The 15,247-nt window shown below is 48.8% G+C and overlaps 1 protein-coding gene across 2 annotated transcripts in view; it reads right to left on the bottom strand.

The window, feature by feature from the left end:
- LOC147119982 (ATP-dependent 6-phosphofructokinase, liver type-like) overlaps positions 1-15,247 on the bottom strand; it is a 97,065-nt gene that overhangs the window by 44,659 nt on the left and 37,159 nt on the right. For both annotated transcript variants that reach the window (XR_015078109.1, XM_085985448.1), the window contains exon 5: positions 8,531-8,696. Coding sequence is in view for 1 of the 2 variants with exons in the window: in XM_085985448.1 (XP_085841574.1) it covers positions 8,531-8,696 (166 nt within the window). In the remaining variant the exon portion in view is untranslated. The remainder of the gene's footprint in view (positions 1-8,530; positions 8,697-15,247) is intronic.

Raw genomic sequence — 15,247 nt, 5'->3', positions numbered from 1 at the left:
TCTTTCCACAGACACATTGAAAACATGCGAGAAATCGTGACTGGCGAAGCTTTCGTGTTGCACTGATACCAGTCTGCCTAAGTTTAAAGGCCATCTTCATGAAAAAGATCTTGAAAAACTTTTCTTTTTCTAAATAAAGTTCAGGAAGAAGAGCAAGGTGCCGGCGAGGCAAGTGGCCTGAAACTCATCTACTTAAACGGCCGAGCTGCCTGTGGAGGTGTGACAGGAGCCAGCAGCTCACCCACTTGGGGCCCCCGAGGCCCAATATTGGGCCAGGCTTGGGCCTCCCGGTTCAGGCGCATGCTGACTGCACGCCACTGGTTGTGTGCCAGAAAACGAACCATAACCAGGTTTTTAACCCATACCTCTCTCGCTGTCCACCCAACACAATCTCAACCTTGCAATTACCCTCTCTCCCTCTCTCCACCTTTTCTACGCACCCATCTGGGTCCTCGGCTCTTAATGTTAAAGCACAAAAACTGACCATTCTATCAAGTCTGCGGCAACATTTTTCTCTTCATACGTCACCTAGTGTAATCCCACTCTACGGCTCGCCCCCCCATACCCTTTGATATCTCTCTTCATGAAGCAACTATTGGGGAAAAGGGGCGGCGAACAATTTACCCTGATGTTTTCTTTTGCGCTTCAAGCTAAACTATATATTTTTTTATATAAAGAGAAGCCTCAACAGTTTAGATAACTGGTTAAATTTGAACTCATGGAGCGAGCAAAGAAATCATGGGCTTTCTTTGAGATCTCCCTCACTCCGACCCAGCCCCCGCCACCCCAGTCACCACTTCAAGTGTCTTTTTAAATTGGGACTTGTGTGTGTGAAGCCTTGAACTCGATTATCAGACCCGCACCTTCAGGGCAACACATTGTGTACAGGCGGCAAAACTGCTCAACAAAAGTGAATCCAATTAATCTCAACCCGCTGCTACATGGCAGCTCCTCGCACTGCCACAGATTGGTTGCACCCACAATCTTCACCCGTGATAAACCAGAGTTAAATTCTAATGTGTGCGTTGGGCTTGGCTGGGTTGTCTTAACCGGGCTGCGTCGTACTTTAAAAAAAAAAAACGGGATATAAAGATTTAATTGTCATCGCCATTACCAATCAGCTGTGATAAGAACCTGGTTAGCAAACTATATCTCGCCTCCGAGTCAGAAGTTTATGGATTCAAGTCCCACTCAAGAGACTTGAGCACAAAATCTCCGCTGACAGTCCAGCGCAGTACTGAGGGAGTGCTGCACTGTCGGAGGTGCTGTCTTTTGGACGAGACGTTAAACCGAGGTCCCGTCTGCCCTCTAAGGTGGAAAGATACCAAGGCACAATTTCAAAGAAGAGCATGTGAATTCTTCTCAGTGTCCAGGCCAATATTTATCCCTCAACCAACATCACTAAAACAGATAATCTGGTCATTGTTACATTGCTGTTTTTGGGAGCTTGCTGTGTGCAAATTGGCTACTGCACTTCCTACATTACAACAGTGACTATACTTCAAAAGTACTTCATTAGCTGAAAAGAGCTTTGGGACATGCTGAGGTTACGAAAGGCACTATAGAAATTCAAGTTCTTTCTTTACTGATCTATCCTCGGGGGGTTCTCTACCGGGGGTCTGCGGCTCCCTAGGGGTCCACGAGAAGGTTTTGAGAGGTCCACCAACCAATCAGGATGAGGAGAAGGCGGAGCCTCTCAATGCACGTCCATGGTGGACAGGCCTGCTAATCACACGGTTGCCATCAAGGTTAGGTCACAGTGCAGCTGCTTGCCGGGAGTCAGAGTCGCTGGGGCCAAGGTGCGGTGGAGTGTTTATCAGCATGCAATCCTGCCCAGTAACAAGCATAGTTTCAATTATTCAGGTTAACCTTCCACCTGGCAGCCTGATTGTACTGTTATCAAGCTCTGAACTTCAGTAATCTTCTGATTACAGTATTGGAAAGGCACAGTAACAACATTCTCTTTAAACCATAGTCATTGAATTATTTTAGTTACAATCCATTACTGTCTATTTCCCACAGGGGCTTTGCTGAAAGTACAGTGCTACCCGACTTGTACCAACTAGAAATTCTAGGTCGTAAATAATGCCTACCCCTGATCATTTTTCTTAGTTTAAATATTGCAGATGCATACTTAACCAACTGAATATATTAATCCAGTAATTATTAAAACATGAAAGAAGGAGCATGCATGCATTAAACTGAATGTTATCCAGGATTTGAATAAAAATAACCACCTCATCCCCCACCACCAACCCCCTACCCAGCAATTATATAATTTGGTGAACTCGGGATTGGTTTCTGCTTGAGATGGTTTCCTGCTTGGCTCACAAACAGCTCACTGGTAAATTTTCCGGGGGTTGCATACTTGGATTTCAGGAAAATGCCCCATTTGTGTAACCTCTGGGCCTTAGTTGATTCCAGTCTCTCCTGTGATTATTTCACCTTTTAAAACCTAACTAAAGACCTTGCACTCGCTTATACAGAAAAAAATGTGTGTTGATGTTACGGGGGTTCATGGAATCTTTATAACATGGGAGGGAGGGCCTCAGAAGCAGAAAAGTTGAGAACCCCTGCTCTAGATGGAACACTTCATGAGAGAGAGAAAAAAAGGAGGTAGATCTAACAAATTACCTAGAAAGACAAACAGCAGTACCCGGGCCAGCAGTGGGATCAGTGTTGCTATGGAAACTAGCTATATACACATAAAATTAACTAACAAGGCTTTATAACTTGGGTGTAAAGGTTGGATAAACACCAAGGAGCACATCGTCCTTTAAACCCAGAGACTGCTACTGTTCACTCAGTCATGACAGACAGACTGCATTTAACTGGCTTTCATTTCAGCACAGCACATTCTTTCCAACACTCGGTCTGCATAGTGTTTTTTTTATTAAAAAGGAACACAGTTTATTATCTCTGATAATGGCTGATGGCTAGCTGGGCTGGGCTTCCTTGTCCTGTGAGTGAGTGATAAAACAATGCATAGGATTATTGTAGATAAGCTGTTTGATAAGGTTTCTTTTATGTGCCATTACGAGGCGTGTTCTGTTGAGGGTAAAAAAAATTGGATTACTTTTTTTGACGCGAGCAGTTCTGCAGCATGCACACAATGTGCAGCCCTAAAGGCGCGGGGTCCAATAATCAAGTCTGAGTCTTCACACACACAAAAGCCCCAATCTAAAAAGAAACTTAAAATGGTGACTGGGTGGGGAGAGATCTCAAAGAAGTCCCCATGATTGATAAGCGTACCCCTGCAAGGGTCACATTCTCACACTGCCTGTGACGACAGCTCTCGGGATCCACAACAACTTATATTTATTCAGCGCCTTTAACGTAGTAAATCGTTCCAAGGCGCTTCACAGGAGCTTTATCAGACAAAATTTGACACCGAGCCTTATAAGGAGATTAGGACAGGTGACCAAAAGTTTGGTCAAAGCGGTAAGTTTTAAGGAAGGTCTTAAAGGAGAAGGGAAGAGGTAGAGAGGCGGCGAGGTTTAGGGAGGGAATTCCAGAGCTTAGGGGTCAGGCAGCTGAAGGCTCGGCCGCCAATGGTGAGGCGATGGAAATCGGGGCTGCGCAAGAGGTCAAATTGGAGGAGCGCAGAGATCTCGGAGGGTTGTAGGGATGAAGGAGGTTACAGAGATAGGGAGGGGGGGGGGGGCGAAGGATTTGAACAAGGATGAGAATTTTAAATTGGAGGACACAGAATTCACCCTATACACTGGTAGGTGCCAGCAGGAGAGGGAGCACCACGGACATTGCAGCTGGACGGAAAGACTCACTGGTAAAAGCACCAGAAGCAATGTGTGACTGGAGTCATTGTATTTCATTTCTAATTGGACTTGACATGAGGAGTCGAGCAGTTTGTGGGACAGACCCTGCGGCTCTGTGTTTGGTGATTAGTGGGGACTCGGGTTTTCCCCTTTGGTGCATTTCTTAGTGGAGCCTTTTGCCCGAAGGAAATAGAGCGTGGGATACTGTGCTTTACAGCAGCTGATTCAGGGCCACCATTCAACTCACTCCAAATGCTGGCATTTTAAGCTAGTTACCAGTTCAATGCCTTTCGGCTCATCAAACATGGGCCCAGATCCAATAAGTGCACAGTCTGCTTAACTCTCTTAATGGGCTGGTAAAAGAGGCTGAAGAACTTTCTGAAACAGTGGCCCAGGTCACCTGGTTATGTGATCAGACAGCCCTCCTTAAGGGGGCATGGCAGCCGTTAACAGCAGCCTCAGAGCAAATTGCCTTACTGCCCACTCATTTTTTTGGTCGTCTTCTTATCGTGTCCACGGACAGTCTATACATAGCCCAGCCAGAACTGGACGCATTTTTGCGCCTTGTTGTTGAATTCGGCAAGATCTGCAACAGTGCCGGGTTCCTCTAACGATGGGCATTGCAGGAGATGTTGCATAGTCTGTGCCTCAGTTCCACATTCACAAGTTGTCGGGCTGGTTGAATATCCCCATTTGCTTCGTGACACCTTTGAGCAGCCTACACCGGTCCTAAGTCTGTTAAGGCACTTCCAGGTTGCCCAGTTGCAATTAGCTCCTGGAGGAAGGCTTTCATCAAGTAAAATTTCCATCGCTGGGGGTTGTTCAAGACTGGCGAGCCGGTCTTTCCACAAGGCGATGCGGGCTTCAGATGAGGTTGATTGTAATGGAACAACACTGTTCATGAAGCTCTTTCTTGACTTTAGGCGGCTGGGTGTAGGTGTATGACAATGCAGAGGGTGTCTCTCATCTGATGTTTGACGGAGTCGCTCTTTCTTGCTGGCTACCGTTCTTCTTATATCAGGGGGAGCGATACCCGCCAGGATATATAGGCTGTTGGTGTATGTTGGTTTTAAGCAACCTGTAATAAATCGGCAATAACAACAGAAAATGCTGGAAAAACTCAGCAGGTCAGGCAACATCCGTGGAGAGAAATTTGAGTTGACGTTTCGGGTTGGACCCTTCTTCAAAACTGGAAAGAAAAGAAACTAGATCGGAGGCAGGGCTGCGATCGGACAAAAGAATAAAAGAGATTAGAAGCTAGACGAGATGGTAATAGGCTGGGATTAGGTGTAAAGTGTACTGGCAGGGCAAAAGATAGCTGCCAGGTGTGGGAGAGAAACAAAAGGAAAGGGGGGGGGGGGGGGGGGAAAGGAGTGGAACAATTACAAGAGAAAATGAAATGGGGGCCGAGCTTATGATCTGAAATTGTTGAACTCGATATTGAGTCCGGAAGGCTGCAGACTGCCTAATCGGAAGATGAGGTGCTGTTCCTCGAGTTTACGTTGAGCTTCCGTGGAACAATACAAGAGGCCAAGGACGGTGAGGTCCGAGTGGGAATGGAGCGGTGAATTAAAATGACAGGCGACCGGAAGCTCGGGGTCACCCTTACGGACTGAACGGAGGTGTTCCGCAAAGCGGTCACCCAATCTGCGTTTGGTCTCCCCAATGTAGAGGAGACCGCATCGTGAGCAGCGAATACAGTATACTAGATTGCGAGAAGTACAAGTAAATCGCTGTTTCACCTGGAAGGGGTGTTTGGGGCCCTGGACAGTGGGAAGGGGGGAGGTATAGGGGCAGGTGTTACATCTCCTCCGCTTGCAGGGAAGGTGCCAGGCGAAGAGGAAGGGCTGTTTGGGGTGATAGAGGAGTGGACTAGGGTGTCTCGGAGGGAGCGGTCCCTGCGGAATGCTGAAAGGGGAGGGGAGGGGAAGATACGTTTGGTGGTGGGATCACTTTGGAGGTAGCGGAAGTGCCGGAGGATGATCCGTTGAATGTGGAGGCTGGTGGGGTGAAAGGTGAGGACAAGGGGAACCCTATCGTGGTTCCGGGAGGGAGGGGCAGGGGTGAGGGCAGAAGTGCGGGAGATAGAACTGACACGGTCGAGGGCAGTGTCAACCACAGTAGAGGGGAATCCTCGGTTGCGGAAAAAGGAAGACATGTCTGAAGCACTGGTGTGGAAGGTGGCGTCGTCAGAGCAGATACGGCGGAGGCGGAGAAACTGGGAGAATGGAATAGAGTCCTTACAGGAAGCGGGGTGGGAGGAAGTGTAGTCCAGGTAGCTGTGGGAGTCAGTGGGCTTGTAGTAAATATTGGTCGATAACCTATCCCCAGAGATGGAGACGGAGAAGTCGAGGAAGGGAAGGGAAGAGTCCGAGATGGACCATGTGAAGGTGAGGGAAGGGTGGAAATTGGAGGCAAAGTGAATGAAATTGTCAAGTTCGGGGCGAGAGCAGGAAACTGCACCGATACAGTCATCACTGTATCGGAAAAAGAGGTGAGGGAGGGGACCCGAGTAGGACTGGAACAAAGATTGTTCCACATAGCCCACGAAAAGGCAGGCATAGCTAGGACCCATGCGGGTACCCATGGCAACACCTTTGATTTGGAGGAAATGAGTGGAGTTAAAGGAGAAGTTGTTCAATGTGAGAACAAGTTCAGCCAGGCGGAGGAGGGTCGTGGTGGATGGGGACTGGTCGGGCCTCTGTTCAAGGAAGAAGCGGAGCGCCCTCAGGCCATCCGGGTGGGGGATGGAGGTGTAGAGGGATTGTACGTCCATGGTGAAAAGGAAGCGGTTGGGGCCAGGAAACTGGAAACTGTTAAAGTGGCGGAGGGCGTCCGAAGAGTCGCGGATGTAGGTGGGAAGAGACTGGACAAGGGGAGAAAAGATAGAGTCAAGATAGGAAGAGATAAGTTCTGTAGGGCAAGAACAGGCTGAAACGATGGGTCTACCAGGGCAGTCCTGTTTGTGGATCTTGGGAAGGAGGTAGAAGCGGGCTGTGCGGGGTTGGGGAACTATGAGGTTGGTGGCAGCGGGGGGAAGATCTCCAGAGGAGATGAGGTCAGTGACAGTCTTGGAAACGGTGGTTTGATGTTCGGTAGTGGGGTCATGGTCCAGGTGGAGGTAGGAGGAGGTGTCGGAGAGTTGGCGTTCAGCTTCCGCTAGGTAGAGGTCAGTACGCCAAACAACAACAACAGCACCACCCTTGTCAGCGGGTTTAATGACAATGTCAGGGTTGGATCTAAGAGAATGGAGTGCTGCAAGTTCAGAGGGAGGTAGGTTGGAGTGAGTGAGGGGAGCAGAGAAATGGAGACGGCCGATGTCACGGCGGCAGTTAGCGATGAAAAGATCTAGAGAGGGTAAGAGGCCAGGGGGAGGGGTCCAGGTAGAATGGGAATTCTGCAAGCGGGAGAAAGGGTCAGTTGTGCGGGGGGAAGACTCCTGGCCAGTGAAGTGGGCACGGAGACGAAGGCGGCGGAAAAAGAGCGCAACATCGTGCCGAGCTCGAAATTCGTTGAGGTGGGGGCGTAAGGGGATGAAGCTCAGGCCTTTGCTGAGGACTGATCGTTCAGGGTCAGAGAGTGGAAGGTCAGAGGGGATAGTGAAAACGCGGCAGGGCGTGGGATTGGGAGAAGGGGGGTCAGAGGAAAGTGAAGGGGAAGAAGGTTCCGGAGGGGCGTTGGTGTCCAAGAGTTGATGAAGCTTGCGATCCTTGACATCGGAAAAGGAAGAAGAAAAGTTTTTTGTTGAAGCGTCGGATGAGTCGAAGGATGAAATGGAACTGTGGACCCGGACAGCTTTGAGATAGAGTGCGCCGGTGTTGCTAAAGAGAGAAGTCGAGTGTGTTCATGTGGCGCCGCATGGCGTTGAGCGTGGATCTCAGGATGCGGCGAGAGCAGTAGTTCGAGGAACGATGAATATCTTGGAGATATTTGTATAAAATCGGCAGCTTGCATTCAGAACTGCATCCATCTTCTTGGCATTTTTTTGGTGATTCTGTCAATCACTTGAAATAAAGGCATCCAGTCTAGCTAGGGACGTTCAGCAAAAAAAACCTGCAAACCCAATGGCTTAGTAGGTAAGGGCACCGCCCAGGCTAACACTGAGTCGTACATGCCAGAAAGACCATGATTTGATTCCTGGTCCATGCTGAGTTAATCGATAGATGGGGAGGTAGTAGTTGTGCTTGAAGGCAGCATACGAGAGGTTTAACAGTAAAGAAGGAATCCATGCATGTACACATAGCTTGGCTCAGTTGGTAGCATTCTCGTCTCTGAGCCAGAGGGTCGTGGGTTCAAGCCCCACTCCTAGACTTAAGTGTCTGGGCTGACACTTCAGTGCAGTACTGAGGGAGTGCTGCCTTATCAGATGAGATGTTAAACCTGGTTTAGATGGAAGTTTGAGAACCCACAGCACTATCTGAAGAGGAGCAGGGAGTTATCCCACAGTCCTGGTCAACATTCCTCCCTCAACCAACACGCTACCTGGTCATTCATTTGCTTCTTGTGGGACTTTGCTCTGCGCAATAGGCTAAAAATGTTACTAAGTAACAGTGACTGCATTTCAGAGGTAATCCATGCTTTATAAAGTGCTTGGGGAGGGAGGGGCAGAAGGCATGATAAGCAGCTATATAAATGCAAGTTCTTTCTGTCACACACTGCTGGGAGATCTTTGGTCTTTCTAGGTCATTTGGGCGCTTGGTAGATACACACACACTCGGTTGAGCTGCAATAAAACCGGCCGCACATAGACATACCTCTGCGCCGTGGTCGTTATGGCGTCAATCACCTCCATGATCCTGTGCAGGGCGGAATCTGTACCAATAGTCATGTCTGTCCCACAGAAGTCATTGTCAATCGAACCCACCATCCCAACAATGTTCAGGTGGGAGAACTGCTGGGAAATATCTTCGGTGATTTTATCTGAAGGCCAAACAGAAAATATGAGAGTGCTAACTTTTTAATTGTGTATCCAATGGGGCAAAGTCTTATAACCATTTGCAGTTCCTGGTTATTCAGCAGGGTCAGGGTTACTCAGTGTAACTGTGTGGAGTTCCTGGTTATTCAGCAGGGTCAGGGTTACTCAGTGTAACTGTGGGGAGTTCCTGGTTGTTCAGCAGGGTCAGGGTTACTCACTGTGTAACTGTGTGGAGTTCCTGGTTATTCAGCAGGGTCAGGGTTACTCACAGTGTAACTGTGGGGAGTTCCTGGTTATTCAGCAGGGTCAGGGTTACTCACAGTGTAACTGTGTGGAGTTCCTGGTTATTCAGCAGGGTCAGGGTTACTCACAGTGTAACTGTGGGGAGTTCCTGGTTGTTCAGCAGGGTCAGGGTTACTCACTGTGTAACTGTGTGGAGTTCCTGGTTATTCAGCAGGGTCAGGGTTACTCACAGTGTAACTGTGGGGAGTTCCTGGTTATTCAGCAGGGTAAGAGTTACTCACAGTGTAACTGTGGGGAGTTCCTGGTTGTTCAGCAGGGTCAGGGTTACTCACTGTGTAACTGTGTGGAGTTCCTGGTTATTCAGCAGGGTCAGGGTTACTCACAGTGTAACTGTGGGGAGTTCCTGGTTGTTCAGCAGGGTCAGGGTTACTCACTGTGTAACTGTGTGGAGTTCCTGGTTATTCAGCAGGGTAAGGGTTACTCACTGTGTAACTGTGGGGAGTTCCTGGTTAATCAGCAGGGTAAGAGTTACTCACAGTGTAACTGTGTGGAGTTCCTGGTTATTCAGCAGGGTCAGGGTTACTCACTGTGTAACTATGTGGAGTTCCTGGTTATTCAGCAGGGTAAGGGTTACTCACTGTGTAACTGTGGGGAGTTCCTGGTTAATCAGCAGGGTAAGAGTTACTCACAGTGTAACTGTGTGGAGTTCCTGGTTATTCAGCAGGGTAAGGATTACTTAGTGTAACTATGTGGAGTTCCTGGTTAACAACAGAAAATGCTGGAAAAACTCAGCAAGCCAGGCAACATCTGTGGAGAGAGAAATAGAGTCAACGTTTCAGGTCTTGACAAAGGGTTTCGACCTGAAACGTTGGCCCCGATTTTCAGCTTGTGTGGGAAATGGTCGGGTTTCCCCGAATGTGGGGTTTCTGACACATGTAAAAAAGTGGCCAATTATTTCCCAGCTTGTGGGAAGCCTCACTAATTGTCCAATTCGAGTCAGAAATCCCCACAGTGTGATGTCATCATTTGTGGTGCTTTCAAGGTCCATAGCAAGCACTGCATCCTCTGAAGGCTTCCAAATGAACCATACAGGATGGCAGAGGAGCCTGCAGCAGCTGTGGCCAGTGCCAGACCCCGAGCTGCCTCCAGATTCGACGAGGCTTCACTGCAGGCATTATTGGATGGGTTTAGGGCCCACAGGGAGGTCCTCTTCCCTAGGTCAGGGAGGAAGAGGCCTCCCACTGAGAACAATGCTGCATGAATGCTGGTGTCAGCAGATGCCAACTCGCTGGGAGTCATCAAAAGAACCTTGGCATTACATCTCTAACTCCTTCCTTTACTCCCCCACAGTACCATCCAGAGCCCCCGTCCTCACTGTGGTGGAGGAAGAGGCTGTGCAGCCAGACTCCTCAGAGGAAGCTCCAACCTCTGAGGGCGCAGCGTCAGCAGAAGTAAGTGCACCTAGCACCAGCGCAGACACTCACACCTCGGGGGGACCTTCGGGACATAGAGTAGTGTTGTCACCTGGTGTTTCACAGCTCACAAGTGAGCCTCAGCAGATTCTGGAGACAGGGACAGCAGTAGAGAGTCCTCGTCAGAGGGCGCAGGACTCTGCCAGCTCAGCTCAGCTGCATGTTGACCCTCTGCCTCTGGGTCCATCCGCAAGAGAAGAGGTGATGGATCTCCATGCACAGATGCAGGAGTCTCTGGCAGGTTGTCTCCAGGGTCGCTGCGAGTGTGGAGCGAATGGAGGAGTCCATAGCGACAAAAGGTAAATTGTGCTTGACTAATCTACTGGAATTTTTTGAGGATGTAACTGGGAAAATAGATAAGGGAGAACCAGTAGATGTGGTGTATTTGGACTTTCAAAAGGTTTTCGATAAGGTCCCATATAAGAGATTAGCGTGTAAAGTTAAGGCACATGGGATTGGGGGCAAGGTATTGACTTGGATAGAGAACTGGTTGGCGGACAGAAAGCAGAGAGTAGGAATTAACGGGTCTTTTTCCGAGTGGCAGGCAGTGACTAGTGGGGTACCGCAGGGATCGGTCCTGGGACCCCAGCTATTCACAATATACATTAATGATCTAGATAAGGGAACTAGATGTAATATCTCCAAGTTTGCAGACGACACAAAGCTGGGTGGGCGTGTGTGCTGCAAAGAGGATACCGAGAAACTCCAGGATGATTTGGACAGGTTGGGTGATTGGGCAGAAGCGTGGCAGATGCAATATAACGTGGATAAATGCGAGGTTATCCACTTTGGTGGCAAAAACAGAAAGGCAGACAATTATCTGAATGGCAATAGATTGGGAGAAGGGGAAGTGCAACGAGACCTGGGTGTCCTTGTGCACCAGTCGCTGAAGGTAAGCATGCAGGTGCAGCAGGCGGTGAAGAAGGCAAATGGTATGTTGGCCTTCATAGCGAAAGGGTTTGAGTACAGGAGCAAGGATGTCCTGCTGCAATTGTACAGGGCCCTTGGTGAGACCACACCTTACTGTGTGCAGTTTTGGTCGCCTTATCTGAGGAAGGATGTTCTTGCCATGGAAGGAGTTCAGCGAAGATTCACAAGGCTGATCCCTGGGATGGCAGGAATGACGTATGAGGAGAGATTGTGTCGATTGGGCTTATACTCGCTGGAGTTTAGAAGAATGAGAGGGGTTCTCATCGAAACTTATAAAATTCTGACAGGTCTGGACAAACTAGATGCAGGTAGAATGTTCCCGATGGTCGGAGAGTCCAGAACCAGGGGTCTTAGTCTAAGGATAAGGGGCAAGCCATTTAGGACAGAGATGAGGAAGAATTTCTTCACCCAGAGAGTGGTGAACCTGTGGAATTCTCTACCACAGAAGGCGGTTGAGGCCAAGTCTTTAAATATATTCAAGAAGGAGTTAGATATATTTCTTAGAGCTAAAGGTATCAAGGGATATGGGGAGAAGGCGACAGGGTACTGAGTTTGGATGATCAGCCATGATCACATCGAATGGCGGCGCAGGCTCGAGGGGCCGAATGGCCTACTCCTGCTCCTATCTTCTATGTTTCTATGAGCAGAGCCTTTGTGGAGTCATTGGCGCATGAATGCATCACCATGGAAAGGTTGGCAACCTCCATGGAGAAGATAACTTGCCAGGGTACGGAAAATATGGTGAGTGCTCATAAGAGAATGACATCTCTTGAGGAGCGTTGGCCATCTGTTGAACAGAGAAACCAGATCTTCATGGAAGTCCTTCCGAGTAGGACTGCCAGTGCAGAAACAGGTCCCCATGGCCCCCAAAAGCGCAGCAAGCTGCTCTCAAGCCACTTCCAAGCGCTGGCCCCTTCTGGCCTGTGCAGCTTCAGGTGAGTGAGCAGCAGCCTGGTGCTCCTGCTGCTGATCCTGGTTCTGCAGCTGCCGCCTCTGCTGCTGGAGATCCTCTAATGGCAAGAAGGGAAGGAAGAAAAGGCGTCCCATGCTTCTCGTAGATGCCTCCGCTGAGGAAGCGCTGAGTGAGGGTGGCGAGAGGGGCTTCCCAGGAGATCGCATTGGAGATGTGTGTGAGGCTCCAACCTTCCACAGCTGTGCCTAAGCCTTGAAGAAGTAGCCCCAAACCTACAACAACAAGGTCCTTCAACATACAAATGCTGTCCCTTTAAATCGCAGCTTCTCCGATTGACCTGCAGCTGACAGCAAGCAAGCCAACTGTTTTCACGCCAGGTCTCATCAGCGGGGTTCCCCGCAGGCGTGTTTCAGGTGGGGAAAGCCCCAAATTCGCAACGGCCCCGGAAAATCTACTTCAACAAGGTAATAATTGGTCATTAGTGTTCCGACGACCAGTCCTGCCAGCGGCGGCCGGGACTGAAGCGGGTCGCGGAGAAACGGCAGTCCGAAAGTCGGACGGGGTGGGGAATCAGGCGGGGGGGGGGGGGGGCGGCGGTCGCGACCCGCTTTTTCTGCGATTTTTGGCCCCCGGCCACCTGGAAAGCCGCCCGATGGCTGGCAGAAAAATCGACCCTGTTGACTCTATTTCTCTCTCCACGGATGTTGCCTGGCCTGCTGAGTTTTTCCAGCATTTTCTGTTGTTATTTCGGATTTCCAGCATCTGCAGTATTTTGCTATCGTACTGGAGTTCCTGGTTATTCAGTAGGGTAAGGACTACTCACAGTGTAACTGTGTAGAGTTCCTGGTTATTCAGCAGGGTCAGGGTTACTCACTGTGTAATTGTGTGGAGTTCCTGGTTATTCAGCAGGGTCAGGGTTACTCAAAGTGTAACTGTGGGGAATTTGTGGTTATTCAGCAGGGTAAGGTTACTCAATATCTTTAAATCAGCAGGGCAAGACCCCTGCACTTCTTAGCTAGTCCAACACATTTCTGTGAAAATGGAAGGGTTGCTAACATTCTTCCTGTGACTCCTGCTGGAAAGTACATGTGTGGAAGCCAGCACAGGATGGAGCTCAGTTGTAATGTCTCCTGTGCCCGAATAGTCTGTCAAGATTAATTCGTCACTTGAAGGAAGTATCCGAGGGCTGCCCGTACCACAGCAAGGGGTCGATGCCTTCAGAGAGGGGAGGGAATTGATGGAAAAAGAAAACAATAATGGGAGGACAACTATTGGTATAATAAGGAGGTGGGAGATATTAACTGGACTTCAATTGCACATTTTCCTCTCCACCATAACATTTTATTTACGTCTTGGAAGGAGTGGTTTCTTCCAGTCCACTCCCACTCTGAACATCATACAGCCATTCGGTGAAAACACCCAGCACTGAACCTTGTAACCCACAACGGTGCAGGGTCTGTTCCTAGTCTGTGCTGAGTTAGCTGATCGGATCAGGGCAACAGTTGTTTTCACCGAATAACTGGAGCCAAGAAGATGATTACGTTGACAGGTCACCTCAGGTGTACTTTTTTTTATAGATATAATCCTGTTCTCGATAGCCTGGGTTTTCCCACTGCTGCTGACAGCAGGCAGCACTCAAGGCATTTCATCTCATGCTGTCACCAGCCATGAAGATATGGGGAGGGAGGAGGAATGTACCAGTGATCATTCTTTGCATGTGTGCCTAAATAGTGAGCACCAGTAGGCTATTTGACTGTGGAGGCCATCGCGCCCAAGCCTGTCCTCACTCGACATGTGATATTCTCTGCCAGAAACTGTGGTTCAAGCAAGAGTCTTTAAATTATTATAAAATAAAATTAAAATACTTGCTTGAGAAAGAGGAATATTAAAAAGAGTAATGAAGAGCGAGCAGGAGAGTGGGGATTAGATTAAGTTGCTCAAGTGAGGAAAACCTCCAGCACAGAGCTGATGAGCCAAATGGCCTGTTTCTGTGCTGTAACCTTTCAGCTTGGTCATTGGATAGTGATCAGGAGAAGGAACCTGTAGTATCTCAACTGTTGCCCTGATCCGATCAGCTAACTCAGCACAGACTAGGAACAGACCCTGCACCGTTGTGGGTTACAAGGTTCAGTGCTGGGTGTTTTCACCGAATAACTGGAGCCAAGAAGATTATATTGACAGGACACCTCAGATGTACTTTTATAGATATGTTTTAATAGTTCTTTACTCAGTGGTGAGAATGTGGGACTTGCTTCCACATGGAGTGGTTGAGGCGAACAGCATAGATGCATTTTAGGGGAAGCTAGATATGTACAGGCAGGAGAAAAGAATATAAGGATATGTAGATAGTGTGAGATGAAGTAGGGTGGGAGGAGGCTCGTGTGCATAAGAACATAAGAAATAAGAGCTGCAGTAGGCCATTTAGCCCTTCGAGCCTGCGCCGCCATTCAATAAGGTCATGGCTAATCTTCTACCTCAACTCCACCTTCCTGCACTACCCTCATATCGCTTAATTCCCTTGGTTCCAAAAACTGTATCGACCTCTGTCCTGAATATACTCAACGACTTAGCATCCTCAGCTCTCTGGGGTCGAGAATTCCAAAGATTCACAACCCTTTGAGTGAAGAAATTTCTCCTCATCTCAGTCCTAAATGGCTGACCCCTTATTCTGACACTGTGACCCCGTGTTCTAGATTCCCCAGCCAGGGGGAACATTTTCTCAGCATTAACACTGTCAAGCCCCTTAAGAATTGTATATGTTTCAATTAGATCACCTCGCATTCTTCTAAACTCTATGGAGTATAGGTCTAGTCTACTCAATCTCTCCTCATAGGGCAACCCCCTCATCCCAGGAACCAGTCTACTGAACCTTCGTTGCACTCCCTCTAAGGCAAGTATGTCTTTCCTTAGGTAAAGCGACCAGAACTGTACACAGTACTCAAGGTGTGGCCTCACCAATGCCCTGTATAATTGTAGTAAGACTTCTTCACTCTTATAC

Source organism: Somniosus microcephalus, chromosome 4 (genome assembly GCF_052327205.1).
Source record: "Somniosus microcephalus isolate GS21.2 chromosome 4, FLI_Smic_1.0, whole genome shotgun sequence".
Lineage (NCBI taxonomy): Eukaryota > Metazoa > Chordata > Chondrichthyes > Squaliformes > Somniosidae > Somniosus > Somniosus microcephalus.
Note: the sequence above shows the minus strand (reverse complement) of the source record. Positions and strands in the feature narration are given on the sequence as shown.